Source organism: Carassius auratus, unplaced genomic scaffold, assembly GCF_003368295.1.
Source record: "Carassius auratus strain Wakin unplaced genomic scaffold, ASM336829v1 scaf_tig00005817, whole genome shotgun sequence".
In the NCBI taxonomy this organism is placed as follows: domain Eukaryota; kingdom Metazoa; phylum Chordata; class Actinopteri; order Cypriniformes; family Cyprinidae; genus Carassius; species Carassius auratus.
This window is the reverse complement of record NW_020523700.1, coordinates 328,169-347,868: the sequence shown is the minus strand read 5'-3', so window position 1 is coordinate 347,868 and position 19,700 is coordinate 328,169. Positions and strand designations below refer to the sequence as shown.

Below are 19,700 nucleotides of genomic sequence, written 5' to 3'. Positions count from 1 at the left end.
GCAAAGTAATGAAAAATGTATTAATCTGGAATTACGAACTTGCTAGAATATCACTGCTGAAATCTGATAAGCCCCAAAGTTAGTAGGGTGGGTGTTTCCACAGAGACAAAGGAACTTTTTCCCGCTTCAGATCGCGGACGTTCATTGGTTGTTCACGCGAACAGAGGCGTGAACCATCTCAAGCCATAAGAGCTGACCGAACAATGTCCACCTTCCCTTCCTTCTCTTACACACTGCTAACCTGCTGCGACCCTCGTCGCTCTGCTGGTCCCTCCTATCTTCGTCCCCCTCAGCACAGGGGCTGAGAGGACAGCCATCACCATGGCTCCTTCGGAAGCTTTCGTTTCCGTTGTTTTGTTTTCTTTTCTTTACTAAGTTTATTCAACTATTCGCCTCTCCACACAAGGAAGACGAATTCTGGAACATTTGTTTGTTGAACCTTTCAAATACCGCGCATTTCCGCAGCAGCCCCGGGCCGGAAGACAAAGAGACCACGCTCAAGCCAGGCTCCAGCACACGCACGCTATTTTCAAAAGACCACGCTCACGCACACTGGGCCATGCAAGTATCGTTTTCTATGGAGATTTAAATGCTGCTTAAAATGTGTGATTTGAGTCGTTGTATTATACAACGAATCCCTTATTTGGATTCCATTATGTCTTGTACAAAGTTTACTGTCTGTATTGTCGTACGTGTATTTACTCTGTGTGATTTACAAACTCATATATTCATGATTGCCTCCGAACCGCTCACATTACGAGTCACTGAAGTGTCTGATCTTTATCTACAAGCTTTATTTTGAGAAACTAAATTTATCATAATGATAGGATAATGTTTTCATGGCCAGAGAATATTTTTCCTTGAATTATAAGAAGTGATAACTTTATTTAAAATTGATAAGTTAATCTTACGGCCGTTTGCTGGACAAACCACTGTTTGATTTGCAGTAATTTACAGTAAGAGATATCACAATCATTGATATGAAGAATGGAATATTGACATATTAATGAGTAAATTGCAGTGTCCTGTAATGAGTTATTGATGAATGCAATTGAGCTATTCTTCATAATAAATACAATTTAGTGTAACTGTCATATGAGATATATATTAATCATATTCCTGATTAATTATTCAAATTCCCTATATATCATTTGAGTTAATTATTATGTACAACCCAGTGCGGCTACATTTTGTAGACTGTATTGTATTTAAGATATTAAACAGGTTAGATTCTAATGCTCTCCTCTGAAGTAACATTTTATTTTATTTTTTATTTATGTGGTTAACTCTATGTAATATCTTAACTGTGCGCTTTGTCTGATCTTCGATTAAGCTCAAAGCTGTTTGTCAGGAACTGTTTTTTCTTTTTTGCAAGCTTTGCCTCTAACTGCTGATAAAATAAACTCCAATCAATATTTTGTGTCAAATTTTTTACTTATGAGTCAAGTAGCTTGTGTAAAATGCAGGATAATGTACTTCTAGTGGTTGTTTTTGCAGAATAAACCCCTTCAGAGTGATGCAAGACGCCACTGTTCTTGAAGCAATTAAACTTCCAATTAATCTCTCTCTCTCTCTCTCTCTCTCTCTCTCTCTAATAACTGCATTAGACTGTATTAAGAACTGCATTACCAATGGCTGAAGCCTCAGTTACAAGCTTTAAATTGACATTTTACAGTTAGCAACGGAGGCTTGAGATGAAATGAAACACGAGAGAGATGGTAAAGAAAAGAAAGAAAGTAACGGAAACAAAGTAGTCCAACACAATAGTAGGACAAAACCTGACAAAAAAATAATAAATAAATAAAAAATTATCTGAACAATGTTAAGGTTGTGGTACAAGCAAAATAATTAACTCCAGCCTGTTGAATTATTAAAAAAAATAATGCACCCCTTAGGTGAAACTGTCACAACTTTCACGGTTATGGACTTTTGTTTGTGTTCCTTTTCTCCTGTCTAAAATTTTCATTGAACTTGTTTTCCCCAGTCTGTTTTATTGATTAATTATATCGTTTGTCTCCATTTATTTAAACCCTGTGTCCTCCTGAGTTCCTTTGTCTGGTGGTATTACAGTATTTCACAATTGCTAAAACACTAAACCCCATTCTCTGAACCCAATGCTCAGTGGCCTAAACCCATTTGTCGAATCAGTCACTTTGTAGGCAAAATCTTAAACAATTTCAGGTAGTTAATACACTGTTTGCAAATCTCATCCACTCTCTTTGCAAAACTCTAAACACATTCTTACTCACTAAGACACATTTTGCACTGTGTTGCAAAATGGTAAATACATGTGGCAAAAGTTAAACACAACTACAACACAACTGTCATCGTTTACACACAACAACTCAATATTTTTCACACTTGTTTCGAATGATGTGATCAAATCAGTTATCTATAATATAAGCCAGTACAGGTGGCCCTTTTACGTTGAGTGTTGATACCACAATGGATGGAAACAATGTGAGAGGAAGAGGAGGAAGAGTTTGTGTAAGAGGTGGTGGATGAGGAGGAAGAGTGCAAGGAAAACTGTTGCCACCACGATCAGGACATTCAGAGAAGAGAACAGGTAAATGTATTGTTTTTCTAATTTGACATTTGATATACTGTAGTACATCAGTTTGTCAAAAGAAAGGGGAGTGGGGAAAAAAGAAAAAGGAAAAAGATTTAGAATACAATTTACATATGAATGTGATGTCCATTACTGTTGTTTCTGTATTTATATATTAGTAAACCCCATTTTCCCTTTTGTAGAATTGCAAGACTACCAAATGAGGGTGGAAGGACTCCTTCGTTCTCCCAACAGCAAGAGGCTCTCATTGTTCATATGGTCCGTCAAAACAATGTCATCCGACTGAGTGACATACAGCAAAGACTTGTAGAAGACAATGTAAACTTTGAAGGTATATATTTATATATATATATATATATATTTATATATATATATATATATATATATATATATATATATATATATATATATATATATGTACATACACTTTTGCAGAAGTACGTCTTTCTGTAACACTTACAAAACTATTTATATATCTCTTTTATATAGAGAGGGTGTTTGAAATGGATTCCATGGAAAGGGCCCATGAATATATTTTTGTAGATGAAGCAAGTTTCCATCTGGCGAAGAGGAGAAGGAGAGGCTGGAACATAATTGGCCAGTGTGCCATTGTGGAAGTCCCTGGCCAGCTTGGTGGCAATGTCCCCCTATGTGCAGCCATAAGCAATGGGGGGGTTCGCCACCATCGAGATGCTGAGGCAGGATGAGTCTCTGATTGACTTTGATTTTGAAATTGCACAGTTTGTGTAATACGCTTTGCATTTAGAATTGTCTTTGTTCTTTGGGCTTACTTTACAGTTGTTTCTGAATGCGTAAGCGCTAATCGTTATTCTTGTAGCACAATTTCTACAACTATTAATAAGTATAGCAAAACCACTCACTGAGTTTGCAAAACTAAAAGCACAAACACTGCTTTGCACTCAGTTTGCAATTTTGTAATACACACTTTTTAAAACTGTAGGCACAATTTACTGCACAACACACTTTGTGCAGAACTTTAAACACAACTCATTGCTTACACTCAATTACCAAATTTCCAACACACGCCTAGCAAAATTATACACATGTATGGCTATCATTAACACTATTTTGCCAACTGTCTGGCACACTTTCACATGTGAAAACTGTTTTAGATAATTAGTTCACTTTGCAATCAGCCTAAGCACTATAAATAAGCCACAGTTAAGCTGTCTGTGTGGAGTACAATGGAAGGAGCAGTAAGAGTGAGAAGAGTGCAAATCAGAGGAGGCCAAGGGAGAGGACGTGGAGGTGAAGAAGTGAGAGGGTTAGAAGAAGTTAGAGGAAGAGGACAAGGAGGAGCAAGAAGTGGACGAGGAGGGGACAGAGGAAGGGTAAGAAGAGTAAGAAATAGAATAACTGATGACATCAGAGCTACAATAGTGGATGATGTCATCAACCATGGGATGACCCTGAGGGAAGCTGGCCAACGGGTTCAGCCTAATTTGAGCCGCTACACTGTGGCAAGCATCATTAGGACATTTCGAAATGAAAATCGGTAAGTATTTTGAAGCACTGCCATACTCTAATGAGAAACACAACAGTACCATACATGCAAAAATACTGAAATTGTTACCTTACAGAATTGCTAGACGTCCAGATGTTGGGGGCAGAGGAAGAATGTTCACTCCAGAGCAAGAGACCCATATAGTGAACATGGTGATTTCCAATAATGCGATAAGACTGCGCGAAATACAGCAGCGCATAATTGATAATGACACCATCTTTCAAAATATACACAGTGTAAGCATTTCTGCACTAAGTTTACAGAGTTCCTTTCGAGAGAAACACAAAACGTGTAAAGCAACTGCGATATGACTATGTGCAGGTAAGCTATAGTGTTATTGGTTCTGAATTTGGAAGTGCATACTGTAGTGCTGTGCATGGGCCTGATGTTTTGCATTTGTTTTGTCTTGTCCAGAGAGTGATGGAACTAGAAGCAGATGCCATGGGACATGAGCTACTTTTTGTAGATGATGCCGGTTTTAACCTCAGTAAAACCAGGAGACATGGCAGGAACATTACTGGACACCGTACCATCAATGTCCCAGGACAACGTGGTGGTAACATAACATGTGTGCAGCTATAAGCCAAAATGGTGTTGTTCACCATCATGCAACCATAGGCCCATACAACACTGCACACATTATTGCATTCCTGGACCCCTTACATGACATGCTCACTGGTGCCTTGGACTGGAGGATACCGCATGCGATGTGGATGAAATTTTGTGGCCGGACCAGGAAAGACGACATGATGTAGGCTGATTGTCTTTTTTTTTCTTTCTTTCTTTTTGTGAAATTACTATTTTGTGTTCTGACTTTGTCTTAGTTTTCATGAGTGTGAATAAACACCAATACTTGAAGTTTGGATCCTTGTATGTTTACATGACACTATGCAAAAGTATGACCTCAAATTGACATCTGTACACAGAGAAAGCAAAAGCCAGATTTTGTATTCATACCATCAGTGTGTAGTTGGCACATTGTGTGCTAAGTGAATGATGGCTTGTGTTTACTGTTTGATACGAAAACACCCTTTTTACGAAGGAGTGAAGAGTTAATCTAGCTGTGTTTGCTTTTGCAAGAGAACTACAATGTTTTGATAATTGGGTGAAAGGTTTTCCTATTTGTGTGTAGAGTTTTGCAAAAATAGCCAATAGTTACAAAAAAAATGTGCTTAAGCAATCAGAAAAAAATGTATTTTTATGCTGTAAATACAGAAATTCTATACTGAATTAAATATATTTGCTGTACTGAGTTGTGAATTATTTACTTTTATTTATGGCAAAATTATTTTCTATATGCAATTTTAAAACAAATTATCTGTAACTACATGCCCTGGACGCTGTGTTGTCAATTTTTTGATGTAGTGTCTAATGAATGCTGATGAGTGTTTATATATTGACTGGCTGTGTTTATGTTTTGAAAGCAGTGTTTGATTTTGAGCACAGATCAAATGGTTTTGAGGCAAGTTTTTGGTTTGGCCAGAAGAATCAGGGGTTTTGTGAATATAGTTTTAAAGACTAGGTTTTGTGTTTAAAGTTTTGAGAATATGGGTGAAGGTTTCAAGAAATGTGTTTTAGCAGTTGTGAAATACTGTAATAATGTTTCATGTTGGTCGTGCTGGGTTTTCCCTGAGTTTCTCAAGTGTTTCTCCTGTGGATTTATTAAAATACAGTTATTTTTAATTCAACCACCCATCCTCATTTATACCTTACACACACACAGAGAGAGAGAGAGACAGGCAGACATTTTAAATAACAAAACCATTCAGCCGTTCATTCTGTTTTCAGTTCATTTATTTAATTGAAGTGAGGTATATTCTCATCAATAAAACCACTACAGCTTCTACACAGGAACACCTGTTGGTATAGGTTGGTATAGAACAGATTAAAGCCGCGTTTCCACCGCAGGAACTTTACCCAGGAACTAGGGACTTGGTCCGGTACTTGGTGTGTTTCCACCGCAGGAACCAGGAACTAAATAAAAGTTCCGGGTAAAAAAATGCCCCCCAGAAAGTCCCTGCTGGCGAGGTGGTACTTTTTTAAAGTTCAGGAACTTTCGGGGGCGGGACTTTGGCGCTAAACATTCTGATTGGTTGAGTTCACGCAGCATTGGTTGAGTTCAACCACCATTTATTCGGATCAACATTTTCAAAATATTACTGTTATTGTGTCATGAAATGTAATTTTAAAAGTAGTTCAGGCGAGAATGTAGTTGTTTGAAACTCAAATCTGTTGTTTATTTATAAAGACAGCGCCTATTTAAAAATGTGTTTCGCCGATCTCGTAGACGGTGAGCTCCACTCGATCAGCGGGAGCTCAGTCCTCATGTATCCGCAGAGAGCAGCCTCTCCTGGGATAGACTTTCTGATATGTGCCGCTGGCTCTGATGTGTCTTTAGTGGTTAAACAAAAAATATAATTCAGCTGCGGGGTAAATCTAAAAGGTTTTCTTTGGTCTGTATTCAATTTATCTATATGTTAAAATGAAAATAAAAAGGCAAGTCTATATAATATTTCTTTCATTGTAATGGCTGTATATAACGTTACACTTATCCCTGAACTAAGTACATTTCTACAGCTGTTATTATGTTTAAATGAAAATGAAAGGAGGCAGTGGTATTTTATATCCTATTTCGTTTTATTGTAAATATACTGAGGGGAAAATTGCAGTAGCCAAAGCAATCTGAGTTCACGCAGCATTGGTTGAGTTCAACCACCATTTATTCGGATAATTTTCAAATATTACTGTTATTGTGTCATGAAATGTAATTTTAAAAGTATTTCAGGCGAGAAGTAGTTGTTTAAAACTCAAATCTATGGTTTATTTATAAAGATCATGCCTATTTAAAAAATGTGTTTCGCCGATCTCGTAGACGGTGAGCTCCACTCGATCAGCGGGAGTTCAGTCCTCATGTATCCGCAGAGAGCAGCCTCTCCTGGGATAGACCTTCTGATATGTGCCGCTGGCTCTGATGTGTCTTTAGTGGTTAAACATAACATATAATTCAGCTGCGGGGTAAATCTAACAGGTTTTCTTTGGTCTGTATTCAATTTATCTATATGTTAAAATGAAAATTAAAAAGGCAAATTTATATAATATTTCGTTTCATTGTAATGGCTGCATATACACATTTCCCTGAACTAAGTACATTTCTGCAGCTGTTATTATGCTTAAATGAAAACGAAAGGAGGCAGTGGTATTTGATATCATATTTCGTTTTATTGTAAATATACAGTAAGGAAAATTGCAGTAGCCATGACGACCAGACTGAAGTTATCAAGTACGCTGCTGTTTATAGATTTACTAATTGCGTCGTCGCGGATATCACACTCCTGAGACGAATGCACAAAGTCTGAACCAACTACCGAGGATGCACGTCCAAAATCAGCGTACTTTTTTTAATTTTTTTTTTATCAGCTGTACTTTGTATTGAGAAATGCGCGCAGACCTACGTCACCAGTCTATTTGCCTAATCTACCCGGTACTTTACACCACGGTGGAAACGCAGAAAGCAACAGGTCTGGGGGGAAAAAAGTTCCTGGGAAAAAAAGTTCCTGGTACAAATGTTCCGGGTAATTTCGGTGGAAACGCGGCATAAGAGTATCCCTAAGTGATGTAGTAGAAAGCAGTGAGGAGATGCATCTCTTTCTCTTTTGCTACAAAACTTACTCTTACACATTTAAGATCAGAAGTTGAGCCCAGGGGCATAGCCATCTTTTCAGAAGTGAGGGGGACAGAAATTATATATATATATATATATTATACACACACACACACATTACAATATAATATAAAACATTACAATAGAACATTTCTGTAATTTATAGCCTACCAGTCAACAGTTTTTGAACAGTAAGATGCTTTATGTTTTTAAAGAAGTCTCTTCTGCTCATCAAGCCATGCATTTATTTGATCCAAAGTACAGCAAAAGTTGTAAAAGTTTTTACTATTTAAAATAACTATTTTCTATTTGAAAATATTTTAAAAAGTAATTTATTCCTGTGATCAAAGGTGAATGTTCAGCATCATTACTCCAGTCTAGTGTCACATCCTTAAGAAATCAAATCATTCTAATATGCTGATTTGCTGATTATCAATATTTAAAACATGAGTACATTTTTTAAGCATTCTTTGATGAACAGAAGGATCCAAAGATCAGCATTTATGTGAAATAAAAAGCCTTTGCAACATGGTAGAGTATGTCATTCAAAAAAAAATATTTTTTTGGAAAATAAATGATAGAAATTAATACTTTTATTTAGCAAGTTTTAAAATCTCAATAAATAACATTTTGAAATATATTCAAATAGAAAACAGTTATTTTAAATAGTCTAGTTAAAATATTTCAGTTTACTGTTTTGCTTTACTTTGGCAAATAATAATATTTTGTATATACTACAAACACTTATTTATCACATTATAAGGCAGAATAGTTTCTACTGTAATAAATCTATGTCAATTAGCACTGTTTTGTTTATATACTGTATTTATCACCTGCTGGAGATGACTTGAAAAAAAAACATATATTGTTGCAATCGTATATTAATGTCTTCGTGTTTCCAAAAGTTTCAGTTCTCCTGTCAAAACAACTGCTTTCATATAGGGATAGCTGGACGCTGTTGCCCATATTAGGAGTTTCCTGATTTGACTTTCTGTTTCGGTGCGCTCCGGCTTCGAGGATGAATGAAACACACACTGCAGGAGTGTTTAGTGCTTCTGGGTTCGAATAAAATATCAGGTCATGCGCTGTGTCCAAATTCGGGGTCTGCATCCTCCTTAGGATCCTTCCTACCCGGTTGAAGGAGGATGGGTCCTCCGACGACCGCAAAAACCGGAAGTCGGTGTTTGTGAATTTGGACAGCCTACCCTTCTTTCAGTTCCCTCCCTTACCCGTTGCTCATATCCTGTCGCCTAGCAACCGTGACAGCGCTAAGCAAGACGCGGGTGAAGAGCTCATCGTTCTCTCCCCGGAGCTTTATAAACACTTCTGTCTGCTCATTCGTCCTTAGAAGCGTTAAAAACAGCTTCGATCACTAACAAATAAGCTGTGTGTAAGGGGATATTCACACAGGCAGTAAGGAAGAAGCTAGTTTACGAAAGTAAACTTTTTTTTTTTTTTTACATATACACGTACAAATGTAAAAAAAAAATGCTTAACGCTAAAACAAAATGCCTAACTAGAAAACCACTGAAAATATATATTTTTGAAAAGCCAGTTTTTAAAAAACACCGAAAATAATACTCCTCCCCCACTCCGCTATAGGTAGGACACGAAAGGATCACCCTGGACCCCCATCCTTCCAATTCGGGGAAAAGGAGGATGCATTTGTGGGCCGCAATTAAAGGATCCTACGAATTTGGACAGCCTTCGTCGCGGTGCCGTGACATAACATCCTTCAAATGAGTCCTCCAAAGGATGTAGACCCTGAATTTGGACACAGCGGCAGATTTCCTGTGTCTTTGAGTTTAAATCTATATTTATTCACACCAGCTCCTGAAAACATCTATGCGAACACATTTGACTGAAAAAGTGCGGGGGACGAATTACCATATTAAAAGTGGGGGGACACACGTCCCCCGCATCCCCCGCGTAATCTACGCCCCTGGTTGAGCCTGTCTTAAATCTTAAGTCTTAATTATGTGTCTTCTATCAGTTTTCTTCAGAAAGGTTTTTTTTTTTTTTTTTTTTTTGGACAAGTAATAAAATTGTGAAAACTTTGTATCCTCACACATTTCGGGTCTTTTTTATCTCTCACTTGCCTCTGCAAGATTCACAGAAGGATATAATTTAGTGGAGAGTGGCAATTTCTCTTGGATGGACACGGCTCTGTTAACCCTTTCCCTGCATGATGCTGCTTCATAAGCCATTAAGAGACACATTTTGGGGTAACAGTGGCTGAATTGCTAGCCTGCTGTGGGTCCATTTGGCTGCTTTTAAACGCATAGCAATGTACCCTCATGCTATGTAATTGCAATGGAGAAGAGAAGAGGAGAAGAGAAGAGAAGAGAAGAGAAGAGAAGAGAAGAGAAGAGAAGAGAAGAGAAGAGACTTTGATGAAGAAAATAAAAGAAAAAAAAGAGAAGAGAAGAGAAGAGAAGAGAAGAGACTTTGCTGAATAAGACAACGTTCTATTTCTTGTATTATCTGTAATTGTCTTTTACATTAAGGAGCAATAAATTAATAAATGCATTTATAAATAATAATACAAAAAAAATCATCATGTATGATTCCTGAATTTTGATCCAGGCACAATATAGAATTCTGCTGTTCAGGGTAATTTATTTTATTTTATTTTTTTGCCATAATTTTCTCAACTTAATTTTGTATAAAACCTGCATTACTTTATTTCTTCTGCTATAATGCTATTTGGACATAAAAGAGATTACACAAAAGCAGAATATCTAAGCACTGTCTGGGATAACAAATAAAAAACATGATAAGGTACAGACTCTACCTTGACTGCTAGACGTCCTAGACTGACTATAGAGAGAGGCAGATACAGACATAGCTGTCTCTTCAGAGAGAACAGGTTATGCCTGTATCCTAACTAAGGAGATCCAGAAACAGAGCTACACTTCATAACCACATGCTCTAAATATAATGAAATTTGAAACAGGTCTTTCCCAAATTTATAAGTATTTGTCCCAACTTCAAAAAGCTGGATGACGATACTCAAGTTTAATATTTGCTTGGTGAAAAAAGAGACTGCATTTCACTGGTGATAAGGTGCATTTACGCCGGCCACAAAAACAGGGAAAGTCGACCAGTGTAGAGTCCACAGTACTGTTCCCATGTACTTACAAGACACGATTGCAGCAGAACAAGATGAACCCGAGGTGATCAAAGAGATAAATCAGGCTAATCCTGAGCTTATTGTGATGAAGGGGTCGGTAGATAATGCGGAGTTCACTGGCACTGGGTCTTTCGATGGTGGACTCAACTTGACAAATCAAATAGTCACCTGTTCGGACAGTAATGCCTTAATTAAGTTGTCAGAGATCTCGCAGTCTGAGGGAAAAAACAGCCTTTGATAGAGAAAATAGGCAAGAATGATGGCATTGACATAGAGGCAGAACATACACTGTGTAAGGTACCACTAAAAGAAGGAAAATTAATAATAATTGTGATTTGAGAACTGTAAAGAGAATGGATATAGGTGAATGTTAAGACCAGGCAGACACAGAGAGTGGCAGTGAATCTCTCTTTCTTAAGGCAACAAAAAATAGAAGATGGGTATGAGTAAACAAATAGCTTCCTGATCTGAAACAGTTAATTGAAAAGACAAGACAAGACTGAAGGCTTTTTTACCAACAAAGAAATGTACAGGTTAAAGAAGCTAGTGAGAAAACTCAATACTGAAATAAACAATGATGGTGGTGAAAAAGCTAATTTAATGATAATCAGTGTGTTGTCTTTGCTGTTTTGTTTTTTATTCTCTATGTGTGAAGTTAGTGTTGCTTCAGTGAATGTAAATGTAGCAAAAGATATGAAAAAAGAGTTATGTTATATGAAATCTCTAAAAAGAAAAAAAAACAGACGTTCTTTTTCTTCAAGAAACTCACAGTGATCCAAAGAATGCTGCAGAGTGGGAAAGAAAATGGGATGGCATCTCTATTTTAAGTCACAATACTGCTATCAGTGGAGGAGTTGCCGTATTATTTTCTAAAAACTTTAAACCAAATTTGTATGAGGTTGAAGAGATTATAAAGGGCAGACTTTTAAAAGTTAGAGCGGTATTTGAAAATCGTGTTTTTGTATTTATTGGTGTTTATGTCCCATCCTCAGGAGTGGAAAGAATGCTGTTTTTAAACACTCTCAATTTAACTCTTTCATTTGCACTGAACAAACGATTGATAGGAATCACATAGAGCGTCATGAGCCATCTCGAAAAAAACTTATTCAAGTAATTCAAATGAATGAGTTGTGTGATATATGGAGACACGTCAATGGTAGACTAAGACAATATACTTGGTCTCATTCCCGTGATTATGTTTTTTCTCTTGCTAGGTTAGATCGATTTTATGGTTTTAAAAATCAGTGTGGTATTTTTAGCAAATGTTTTATTGTCCATGTTAGTTTTTCTGATCATAGCATGGTTTGTTGTTCTTTTATTTGGAACTCCATTAGGCCAAATAGTGCTAATTGGCATTTTAACAGTTCTTAATTTTAAAGACAATTTTACTTCTTTGGGGGAAACATTTAGAACTACAAAAAATACATTCCAGTCATTAAGGCAATTGGGGGACTTTGGTTTGGTTAAAATGAAACAATTTTGTCAAAAGCATACTTGAAACACTACTGTACAGTTATCAAAATCTATGAAGAACTTGGAGGCTTCAATAGTCGAACTACAAGTGTTAGCTGAATCAACTGGGGGGAGGGATGTTTTGGAAGCTCTTACAATGAAAAAAACTAAACTTGGTGATCTTTTAGGGGTTAAGGTGCAAGGAGCCCTGGTTTGGTCCCGTTTTCAGAATATTGATCAGATGGATGCTCCAACAAACTTTTTTAATTTAGAAAAAAAGAATGGACAGAAAATATTAATTAACACGCTGCGCTCCGAATCTGGTAAGTTAGTTATTATCTGACCCCATTGATATTAGAAAGAGGGCAGCTTGTTTTTATGAAAAGCTGTACAGCTGTGAATGTGTTCCAGCGCCTGACACTAATAATGTTCTTTTTGAAAATTTGGCGCAGGTGCCAATATAAAAATGCCAATATAAAACTCTGTAAGGCAATGAGCCTAAAGGAGTTGTACAAGGCCCTTCAGGGTATGGAGTCCGGGAAGCCTCCAGGCATCAATGGTCTTCCAGTAGGCTTTTATAAGTCTTTCTGGACCATGTTAGGACAGGATTTGCTCGCGGTTTTTATTGAAAGTTTAGCTGAAGGGTGGCTGCCTTTGAGCTGCCGCAGAGCAGTTCTTACAATCCTCCCGAAAAAGGAGACCTGACGGATATTAAGAACTGGCGCATTGTGTCATTGCTTTGCACAGATGCTCTCTAAAAATTTAGCTAGTAGAATGGCAGAGGTAATGGAGCAAGTTGTTCATCCGGACCAGAGCTACTGTATACCTGGTAGGTCCATTGTTGATAATATTTCTTTGGTGCAGGATATTTTTGAGATCTACAAGTTGTTCAACGGCAGTGGCTCAGTGGTTCATGTACTGTAGGTTGTCTACAAACTGGAAGGTTGGTGGTTCAATCCCTGGCTCCACCTGAACAAGTGTCGAGGTGTCCTTGAGCAGAGACTTAACCTTTATACACAATTATGTCTAAGATAAATGAGAGTTGTACAGTTTTTTTTTTTTTGGTGGAGTCAGCGAGGAAGGAGGCAGTGTGTAAGAGAACCACTGGCAATATTGTCTCAGACCTTGTGCTTATATATGAAAAGTCTCTGGACACAATTTAATTTCTTTCAAAGTGGAAACAGAGCTAACACAATGGATTTTTTTCAGTATTTTGCAACTACCTCAAACTGAGTGGCTTTGTTTGGTGCAATTGCAACCATTGCCACGTTTCCACCGAAATTACCCGGAACATTTGTACGTGGAATTCACCATCTCCGAGATCAGCGAAACACATTTTTAAATAGGCTCTGTCTTTATGAATAAACAATAGATTTGAGTTTTAAACAACTACATTCTCGCCTGAAATACTTTTAAAATTACATTTCATAACACAATAACAGTAATATTTTGAAAATGATCCGAATAAATGGTGGTTGAGCTCAACCAATGCTGCGTGAAATCAACCAATCAGGATGTTTAGCACCCAAGTCCCACCCCCGAAAGTTCTGGAACTTAAAAAAGTACCACCTTGCCAGCAGGGAATGTGTACGGTGTATGAAGGGGTGAATGTGAGGCAAGTTGTAAAGTGCTTTGGATGGCCATTGAAAGCGTTGAAAGCGCTATATCAATGCAGTCAATTTTTTTTGTTGAATTTAGATTTTGCTTTGATTTCTCTTGATCAAGAGAAAACCTTTGATTGAGTTGAACATAATTATCTCTGGAAAATATTAACAGCTTTTGGTTTCTGTCAAGATTTTGTGGAAATTGTTAAGAAGCTGTATACTGATGTTGAGTGTGCTGAAAGTGAACGGTGGTTTATGCACTCCTTTCAAGGTTGGTAGAGGTGTAAGGCAAGGATGTCCACTGTCAGGAATGCTCTATTGCAATAGCCATAGAACCATTATTACAACTGATAAGAGTAAATTTGACTGGTTTAAATATACCTGGTTTTAATTGTAATGTTAATCTATCCGCTTACGCTGATGATGTTATTGTAATAATCAGAAGTCAAAAAGATATATAGAGATTTTAGAGAAATGACTTGAAGATTTTAGAGCTGTATCTTCTGCCAAAGTAAACTGGGACAAGATTGAAGTTCTAATATGTGGAAAGTGGACAGAAGAGGAACTAAGCATTCCTGGTGGTTTAATTTGGAGTAAAGGGGGTTTAAAATACTTAGGGGTCTTTTTAGGAGATGAAGGCACTGTACAGAAAAATTGGGAAGAGATCGTTGAAAAAATTAAAAGGTCGATTAGCCAAATGAAAATGGCTGGCACCAAACATGTCCTATAAAAGACGTACTTTAGTTATCAATAATTTAATTGTATCCTCTCTCTGGCATAAGCTGGCATGTATAGATCCAACTGTGAAAATGATGTCTGAAATTCAAGCCTTATTGGTGGATTTTTTCTGGGATAATTTGCACTGGATTACGAAGAGCATTTTATTTTTGCCTAAAGAAGAAGGTGGACAAGGACTGATAAACTTGCAAAGCAGAACTGCAGCTTTCCGTCTAAAATTTATAAAAACGCTTTTTTCGGAGTCAAGTGACTTTGGTTGGAGAGTAGCTGCATGTGCTATTTTACGGAGTCTGGGAGGCATACAGATGGACAAATCTCTTTTTTTGTTAGACCCCCTAAAACTGGATGCCTCCAATATGCCAATTTTTTATCGAAATCTTTTTTTAAATATGGAGTCTTTTTAATCAACAGAGGACACAGTGTACAAAATCACTCTTCTGGTTGTTAAACGAGCCCATAATAAATGGAGCTCGTTTAGACATCTCTGCTGTTGAATACAGCTTTCCTGGACTAAATTATATCCTTTGCAAATCCAAGATCAACACTTTAAGACTTCTGCTAAATGTAGCTGGACCTAATTTCATGAACTGAGAAAACACCATCTCAGTTGGGATTATTTTCAAATCGTAAAGTTGCTCAACTGATGGCAAAGTGGCAATCAGCTCTTACAAATGAAGAGAGAAAATTACTAACACACAGGAGCAGAGACTCCTAATGCTGAAGACCATTTTCCGACCATATATATATAATATATTATATAATAAGTACATATACATAAATCTTGCTATCCCAAATAACTAAAATATTTTTTTTTGCCCTGATAATATACTAAAACACATTTATTTTTTCCAAGTAACTACTAAAGTAACGCATTACTTTTTTAATTAAGTTACTTTGTTATTCCATTTATTGACTAACAAGTCTCCTGTCCCCATTTGTGAGAAAACAGAAGTTTAGAGGAGTTGTGTGAGCTCTCTGAACATTATGTTACTGTACTTGAATGTGCATTAATTTATCCCGCTCACACACACAAAAAAAAAAAAAACACATTTAGTATTCATCAAAATGAATTACAACAGTGAAATGTAAACTCAGAATATAATGCAAACCTGCAATAATCAAATGTTAAATAACAAATGTATCTAATCCAATTGTATTAAGGGAGGGAAACAGAGACAGGAAGTAAAAAACAACAACAACAAGGAGACCAGGAGGGAGGTGGACCGGCGGAAGACCAGGGGGAGGGACGAAGGGCAAGGTCCATAGAGGGAAACAGAGACCGGAAGTAATAAAAACTAAAACAAAACAACAACAAAACAAAGAGGCCAGGAGAGAGCGGAAAGTTCAGGGGCCCAGGGCAGAGCCGACAGGGCAGGAATCCAGTGCGGTGCAGGTGGAACTGGAGCCCACTGGGATGGCGCAGATGGAACTGGAGCCCACCACAGCCGAGCAGACGGGACTGAGGCCCACCAGGGCAGTGCAGAAAACCACCACCACCTTGCGGTCGAGACAGAGGTTCACCAGAGCAGTGCAGAGGGCCACCACAGCCTTGCGGTCAAGACAGATGTCCACCAGGGTGGTACAGAGGACCACCACCTCCGTGTGGTCAAGACAGAAGCCCACCAGGGCGACACAGAGAACCACCACAGCCGAGCAGATGAGACAGAAGCCCACCAGGGCAGCGCAGATGACCACCACCTCCGTGTGGTCGAGACAGAAGCCCACCAGAGCAGCGCAGAGAACCACCACAGCCGAGCAGACGAAATAGAAGCCCACCAGGGCGGCGCAGAAGACCACCACAGCCGAGCAGATGAGACAGAAGCCCACCAGGGCAGTGCAGAAGACCACCACAGCCGTGCGGTCGAGACAGAAGCCCACCAGGGCGGCGCAGAGGACCACCACAGCCATGCGGTCAAGACAGAAGCCCACAAGGGCGGCACAGAAGACCACCACAGTGGGATCGATGGCACAGGAGACTAAGTCTGGTAAGGTAAGCTTGAAAATAGAGAACATGAACAGGTTAAGGGTGACCTCCGTGGCCCTGATGAGATGGTAGATGGTCTCCATGGCCATGACAGGGCAGGCGGTGAGTTCCTGGATGGCAGGATAGGACGACCGCTCACACGGCTGAGATGTGACGAGTCTCTGGAAGTTCCGCAGAGATGTGAAGAGGTTCTGGTAGTTCAGCAGAGACATGAAGAGGCTCTGGTAGTTCAGCAGAGACGTGAAGAGGCTCTGATAGTTCAGCAGAGATGTGAAGAGGCTCTGTTAGATCCATGGTGATTTTACTGGGTTCAGGAAGATCAACTGTGGCTTGACTTCGTTCAAGAAGATCAACGGTGACTTGACTTGACTCAGGAAGATCAACGGTGACTTGAATTTGCTCATGAAGATCATTGGTGACTTGCCCTTGCTCATGAAGATCATTGGTGACTTGCCTTTGCTCATGAAGATTATTGGTGACTTGACTTTGCCCATGAAGAACACTGGTGACTTGACCTTGCGCATGAGATCATTGGTGACTTGACTTGACTCCTGAGGTCTAACTGTGGTAGTATTTGAATGGTGAATTGACTTGGCTCGACTCAATGGGGACCTGACTCGACTATGGAGGGACCAGGGGAACCTGACTTGACTCTGGAGGGACCATGGGAAACTGACTTGACTCTGGAAGGACCACGGGAAACTGACTCGACTCTGGAGGGTCAACGGGAACCTGACTCCACTCAGGACGGTCACCTGTGGCTGACATTTTGTGCAGTGGCGCTGGGCTGGTGGCCATCTTGTGCAGTTGCGCTGGGCTGGCGGCCATCTTGTGCAGTGGCGCTGAGCCGGCGGCCATCTTGGGCAGTGGCGCTGAGCCAGCGGCCATCTTGGGCAGTGTCTCTAGCCTAGCGGTCATCTGGTGTTGTGGCACTGGGCCGGCAGCCATCTTGTGCAGTGGCACTGAGCCGGCGGCCATCTTGGGCAGTGGCTCTGGCATGGTCCTCCTATCTGGAGACACAGGTTTATAGTCAGCCATCACACCTGGAGTGACAGGTGTGGCCAGGGTATCCCACTGAGACCAATGTTGTAGGTACATGGTGAACCCCCAAAAATCCAGGATCTCCAGCTCCTTCATCTCCCACTCAGCCACAGGGATACGAAATCCCACACTGCTAGATCTGAGCATGGATGGAGTCCTTCTGTAACGAATGCACACAGGAAACGAGAGATCCAATCGCAGTGTTTTAATGGGGTAATCCAAAATCAAAATCCAAAAACAGGCAAGAGGCCATAACCACAAAATCAGTCCAAAAAAAAAGAAACAAGAAAAACACAGAGGAACACGAGAGAGCCGGGTGACAGAAAACAAGGACTCAGTGAAACAATGAAAGTTGAGGAAGCTGTGCAATTAACAGGTGTGCAATTCACAGTGATGAAGGGACAAGGCTTTGTGGGAATGTAGTGCCTGCAGTGGAGTGATTATGTGGAAGTGAGACCACTAGTGGACACCCTGGGAAACACAGACCATATACTGTAACAGACACGATGGCTGCGTCCGAAATCGAATACTTCTCTACTATATAGTATGGAAAAAGCAGTATGCGACAAATTAGTTTGTTTTAATCTTTTGCGTTCATAAAGAGTAGGCGAGAATTGCAATAACTCTCGCGAGATTCAGTTGCACGTATACTTAATTTGCGTTCTAATATGCCTACTCACTTACTATATAGTAGGGGAAAAAAGAGTATGTCAAGAAAAAAGTACGTTTGAAACCTTGAACCATAAAACAGTAGGCGAGTAATCCCCGGATGTCCTACTGCTTCAGCGAAGATTCTGAAGGGTTCATCGAGGGATACTTTTCAATCCCAGAATGCCACGCGAAAGGAATAAATCGTCATCGAACGTGAAGTAGAGCAGCGTAGAGGGTGTTTACAAAGGTGAGTATTATAAAACAAAACACGGTTCCCATGTGATAAAATCGTATTTGTTGAGCTACTGTAGAGTAAGCTGTTGATTTGTTAAGATGTAAAGACGCTATAAAGCCAGTACAATCATAGTATATTTGTGATGAAAAAAAGCATCAAAACATGTTTTATTATGTAAAGCGAACAGCGGATCTCCAGTAAGCATATGTACGTCTCCAAAGTGGATTTGCATGAACCATATACATCTTAAAGACGATTAATTGTCTGTTTAATATGAGACAGAGAAATATTCTAAGAGAATTGGGTAACACTTTACAATACGTGTGCACTAATAAGCATTAATTCATGCTTAACTAATGCACAGATGATACTGAATTAATGTATAACTCATGATTATCTAAGTTATTCGTTAATGATTGCCACATTATCAACTAATAATGAGTCGGTCTGGTTAATATATTAGTTCATACATTAATTGTTATTAATTAAATATGTGATTATGGATTAATTCCCTAATTACTTATTTCTTTAACTAATAGTGTTAATTAACTTGTTAACTACCACAGTGAGGCAAAGCCTTGTATTTCAACTTCCAGGCAAAACAGGTAAAGTACTACAATTACTAAATAATGAGTTAATGATGATGTGCCTCAACAAGTAAAGTCACAGCATAATGATATATTCACAAACCATCAGGTAATGTTTCATTAATGACCATCACTAGAGTTTATAAAAGCCATTTATTAAATGCAGATTAAACCCTTGTAAAGTGTACACTTGTAACCCTTTACACATGTTAAGTGCTTATGAAACAAGTTTCCATAACACATACATTAAATCAAATAATTAAAATGTTTTACAAAACCAAAAATTAAATACTCCCCTTTCTTTGACATCCATTAGCTTAAAAACAAAAAAACCTAGCTCATTAGCCGAGCTGTACTAAAGAGAAAAACTTAAATATAAAGGGGAAAGATGATTATTCTAAATTCTTATTAGTACACCAAAAGCAGTAATAACAGTAACAACACTGCTTAAAATGTTCTTAGAACAACTTTTTTCTAACAGGTTATTGTCCTGTTTCATGGACTATTTTGAATTTTTTAA

The 19,700-nt window shown here is 38.6% G+C and overlaps 1 protein-coding gene across 1 annotated transcript; it reads left to right on the top strand.

Annotated features, from left to right (window-relative positions):
* The first annotated feature begins 3,692 nt into the window (after window positions 1–3,692).
* On the top strand, window positions 3,693–4,849 carry LOC113071049 (uncharacterized). Its single transcript, XM_026244414.1, has 4 exons — window positions 3,693–4,085; window positions 4,171–4,396; window positions 4,509–4,650; window positions 4,713–4,849. Exons 1-4 carry the CDS (start codon window positions 3,775–3,777, stop codon window positions 4,847–4,849), a joined length of 816 nt encoding a protein of 271 aa, XP_026100199.1. The 5' UTR covers window positions 3,693–3,774.
* Window positions 4,850–19,700: the final 14,851 nt, after the last annotated feature.